Below are 4,841 nucleotides of genomic sequence, written 5' to 3' on the forward strand. Positions count from 1 at the left end.
ACAGTTTCAAGTAGGTTTAGTTCACATTTTCTTTACAAATGTAGAAAATTATTGCATCAAAAGCAATGGTGGTTTTAAACGGGGGCCCACAGGGGCCTGGGCCCCTGTAGAACCGGCCCTGGCCCCTGTTATGGCCCCTGTGCTGAAGAGATCAGATTTTTTTTTCCCGCGCTGCCTCGGAGACGGGAACTAATGCGCTGCAGCATTTCACACGGAGCCTTTAGAGCGCAGCACACTCTGTGGACAGAACTGTTTACGCAGTGGATTTTTGAATAAAAGATTAAAAATAGTTTAAATGGGACCCGAAGAAGTTATTGAGGACGACTAATGGAAAAGACGCTAAGAGACGAAGGTAAGCAATACAGCTTATTTTCCTGACATCAGTGTTTTGATCGTAGTCGCGTGTTTCTGTCATTTACTTTTAAGTTCCTAACTGAGCTCATACAGTGTGTAAAATGCATTTGAGGCATGCTGACTCTGGACCAAAATTTCTGTTGTTTATATTTAATAAATAGATAAAATAAGACTCAGAATTAACTAATTATGACTTTTATCCTCATGCTAACATTTATTTTCTTTCAGATATCAGCAAGTGTAAGGATGACCCACTTACTCAGCCTCATTTGAGGACATTTCCAGTGACATTAATAGAAGACAGAAGACGCAGCTTTCAGCCAAGCTGGTATGAAAGTCATCCTTGGGTTGAATATTCTGTTACTATGGACTCTACTTATTGTCATGCATGCAGACATTTTAGCCCGCCAAGTAGCGCAGGAAGTGTGTTTGACTCACCATGTGGATTTAGGAACTGGAAAAAAGCAACTGAGAGAGGAGGGGTTTTTTTTTTTTGGTACATGCAAAGTCTGAAAGGCAAAAATTGAAATAGTCTGAAATTGTATTGTGCTCATAATTTATTTGAATGTTTATTTTTCTTATGTACAGTACATGTAATCTTCAAATAAAGTCACAAACTATAATAATCAACTAGAATTATTTTTTACTCAAGTCTCGTGTTACGGTGAAGCATTCAGAATTGTTATCTGAGTACCATAAAAACATGCCAGTTTTACTTTCACATGTAAACCATTACTGCATTCGCTGTAATAATTTACTTGTTCACTGTCTTTACTTAAGAATTTATTTGAATCTTATTTTAGTAAAATACAGCTTTTGGATAAATGTGATCCCCAAAATATAGTAAAGATAGATATGAAAAAGGAGTCAAAAAAGTGAGTAGTTTCACAGTACTAGGAATTTCCTTTGGTAAAATTGTGCACAAGCACAAAATTAGTCATATGGCGGAGACAAAAAATAATTTTGATATTGCCCTAATTTTTCCCTTTTTTTTTTCTTGCGCCCCCATGAAAAAATACTGGCCCCACTGTGGCCCCCCTGGAAAATTTGGTCTAGAACCGCCCCGATCAAAAGAAAATATATATATATATTTTAGTCTAAATGAAATTGCTTTATATTTTAGTTGACTACAGTAAGACTAAAATGAAAGCAAATTGGATGACTAAATCCTGAGTAAAATTAAAAGAATTTTAGACAAAATAAGTTAAAATTCTTTTGCCAAAATTAACAGGATCAGTGCCAAATCCAGATGGCAAGGTAGCTCCAGGTTTGAAATAGTGAACCTTTTTAATGCTTTTTCAGTCAAATGTAATGCCAGATCAATGGCGGGAAATACATATTTACACTTGCAACAGAACATATAAATATATATATACTGTATATACCCCAGTGAAGTGAAACCCTGAAATGCGAATCAGTGGCGGCTGGCCAGTAGAGGGCGATAGGGCGCCGCCCTCCCAGTTTTTCCGTGTTTTTAATTTTTATTTTAAAAAATAAATAAATAAAATTAACAATAATCACATATTCTACGTTAATTGTGTGTTTTGTAACAAAAACAAATCATATATATATATATATCTATCTATATTGGTCTCTGCCGGTCTCTGCCGAGCGGTGGAGGCTGTGTGCTGTTTTTCAATCGCCCAAACAGGACGAGACCAGCTGTCCAATTGCTGACAAGAATATCAAAGGGTAGGATTGGGAATGTATCCAATCAGCGTCGACGTTGTTTCAGAACGTTTCAGAAGCATGATGGGCGATGGAGCTACAGCCAAAGGATTCGTTGGTGTTCGGTAGAACTCGGCAGAGTCGTTTTTGGTTGTGACGCAGATGTAACATGGACGCCGCCGGTGAGTACAACCAGCGTGGATACCGGATCTCAGCAGCCTCTGAATTCAGTTTGGTCTCTTCTTCAGTATCCGTTCGAGAGGAGAACTATGGTGGAAAAACTTAATGTCAAAGAGCTTGGACCAGATCAGCCCGACGTAAAGATAAGCCAGCAGGAGAAGGAGAGAGGTAAACTGTACACACGAGGCTTCTCCCAAAATTGGTACACCAGGAAGGCTTGGCTAGCTGGATGCAATCATGCTAATGCGTTATTTTGCTTTCCGTGTTTGTTATTCAAAACGGCTGGGACAGATAAGGCATGGATGAGTCAGGAGTTACAGACATGAAACATTTTTCTGAGAAGGTGAAGAAACACGAGTCATCCCGGGCACACATGGACAACAACACGGTGAAGCTAGCCATGCTAGGCAGCAGTTTAACGTTGCCATGCAGGGAACAACAGCAGCTGGGTGCAGAGGTAAGCTGTACATTACATTTCTGTGAACAAGACAATCAGAATCAGAAATCCTTGGTTGTCCCACAAACCGGGACATTTGTTTAATAACATGTTTAATGTGCAATAACTGTAAAAACTAATTTCAACACACATACTTATTATACATATTTAATCATGTAAATGTGTATTTCATGTAAATTTGTCCATACATCAATCTGATTCCATTTTACTTGTTACACTTCTGCTGCAGCAAACAAATTTCCCAGCTTTTGGGACAATTAAACATTTCTGATTCTCAATTAGATGTTTTTACCTCAAATGTAAAAACATCTGATTGAGAATCAGAAATGTTTTATTGTCCCAAAAACTGGGAAATATGACATTTGTAAGAGGATACTGATGACATTATTTCCTATAAAAGTGTTTCCTATGTACTTATCTGTTGTTTTTTATTTATCATATGACAGGTTTTTCACACCATCCTGAGCCATGCAAAAGAAGATTCTTGTCACCACACCCATGACCACAGCCGAATCAGAAAGGTGCTTTTCTACTTTAAAGAGGATTAAGACTTTCCTTGAGGAACACCATGACACAGGATGGGCTGAATGCTCTTGCCATGCTCTCCATGGAAAAAAAAGCTTGTCACAAACATCCCTGACTTCAATAAAAAGCTAATCGAGAGCTTTGCCACTCAGAAGGACAGAAGGACAAATTTCTGTACAAATGAGGTATCACACACACACACAAATGCATCCACTTGATCTTTGTATAAAGTTGACCTTGGCACAACACTCCAGAAATATTTAACAGTGTAAATTTCTGGCATTTTGTCTAAGTGGTGTTTACTACCATTACTGTAACAGTGACCTGCTCATAATTTTTGGTGTTCACTCAAATGTTGAAATTAAACAAAATGTTTTTGTTACTTGCCTCTTGCATTGCCTATTTACCATTTATGGTCGTGTTATTTTATGTGCAATTTAATGCAGTATTTTTCAACCTTTGTCTGCAAGGCAGCGTGCCAATAGTCAGACACACCTGGATTAATCAGTTTGTCCAATGATGTAAGACAGGAAATAAAAGAGCTGTGCTTAATTCAGGAAATAGTGAAGTTGTGCACAAAGCTCAGAAAGCACAAGTTTGTTTAAAAATAAAAAAATAGCACAGCCCCACCAAAAATATTTTTCACCAGCCGCCACTGCGAATGAACATGCCCCGAAAATCAAAAACCATTAAGCCAAATGCAAAGTTTAGGGCAGAACATTAACCAAGTGATTTTTATTAGTTTAGAAAACAACTTCACTGTTTGAGGGGACGCGTGGTGAGAATATGTTGCTTATATACAGGACAAGTAGCACGCTAGCAACGCCTGCTAACTCTAGAAGCTTGCTGGTTGTACGTTTATATCGGCATAAACGTTACTGGGTCATCGTGGTTCTTGTTTGAAATTATTCCTGGAAGAGAAGAAACAATACCAGTCGCATGCTCCTGTAGGTGCTGTTCTGGATAGCGACAGTTCCAAATTGTGACTGGGAATCATGGCAACAAGTGCGGTATCCTAATGTGCATTTCGCCATATTGTTTTATTTATAAATAACAAATCTGAGTATTAATCACGAAATGTAAGTGTTAACTATTTCTAAAATGAAATATAACATCTAAAAATGTAAAAAGTAATGCCCTTTTTCTGAAATGTAATACCTTCTTTCTGAAATTTTATATTTTTAAGGCCTTAAATTTGGCTATCCTGAATTCAATGCTTTTTTAATACTTTAATACCCTGCGGCTACCCTGAGATGGTCACAGGCTTTGATCATATTAGCAGTAGAGAAACATATGTAATAGTGCAGGTGTTTTTGCTCCTGTACCTTTCCCATGGTTACGCAGGAGTAGGCCCTTCTCTCCACACAAACAGAAAAACAACAGATCAGCCATGGCGAAAAGGCCCACCTAAACACCAAAGTCCTCCATAAAAATAAAAACAACGAAGCGCCAAATAATACCCCAAAGATTTTGACCCCGAAGTCAAATTTTCTGTGAGTTACCAGCATGAACAAGTCATGCGAACATCCCCCTGTATGGGTCCTGTGAACGTTATTACACTCTGTGTAACCATACCAGCCCTGGTTGTCACGCCCTGTCCTGTCTCCCCATTCGTTGCAGTTCGGTTCATGTTAATTGCTCCCACCTGCCTCTCGTC

General features: G+C 38.4%; 1 protein-coding gene across 4 annotated transcripts; it reads left to right on the top strand.

The window, feature by feature from the left end:
* Positions 1-213: 213 nt before the first annotated feature.
* Positions 214-4,192, top strand: LOC129162947 (uncharacterized). Of its 4 annotated transcripts, XM_070554716.1 has the most exons (6): positions 214-352; positions 583-682; positions 2,006-2,204; positions 2,271-2,370; positions 2,494-2,659; positions 3,106-4,192. In XM_070554716.1, exons 1-5 carry the CDS (start codon positions 328-330, stop codon positions 2,526-2,528), a joined length of 459 nt encoding a protein of 152 aa, XP_070410817.1. In that variant the 5' UTR covers positions 214-327; the 3' UTR covers positions 2,529-2,659; positions 3,106-4,192. The 4 variants fall into 4 exon arrangements, with proteins under 4 accessions (XP_070410817.1, XP_054595397.2, XP_054595396.2 ...); XM_054739422.2 differs by having other exon boundaries at positions 2,006-2,370; XM_054739421.2 differs by having other exon boundaries at positions 2,271-2,659.
* Positions 4,193-4,841: the final 649 nt, after the last annotated feature.

Source organism: Nothobranchius furzeri, chromosome 1 (assembly GCF_043380555.1).
Source record: "Nothobranchius furzeri strain GRZ-AD chromosome 1, NfurGRZ-RIMD1, whole genome shotgun sequence".
Classification (NCBI taxonomy): domain Eukaryota; kingdom Metazoa; phylum Chordata; class Actinopteri; order Cyprinodontiformes; family Nothobranchiidae; genus Nothobranchius; species Nothobranchius furzeri.

Bases quoted from the DNA above. Each gene is read 5' to 3' on its own strand.
- LOC129162947 (XM_054739420.2), top strand. From the start codon at position 328: ATGGAAAAGACGCTAAGAGACGAAG. The intron at 353-582 runs GTAAGCAATACA...ATTTTCTTTCAG, and splicing joins AAAGACGCTAAGAGACGAAG to ATATCAGCAAGTGTAAGGAT. The intron at 683-2,005 runs GTATGAAAGTCA...TCGCCCAAACAG, and splicing joins CGCAGCTTTCAGCCAAGCTG to GACGAGACCAGCTGTCCAAT.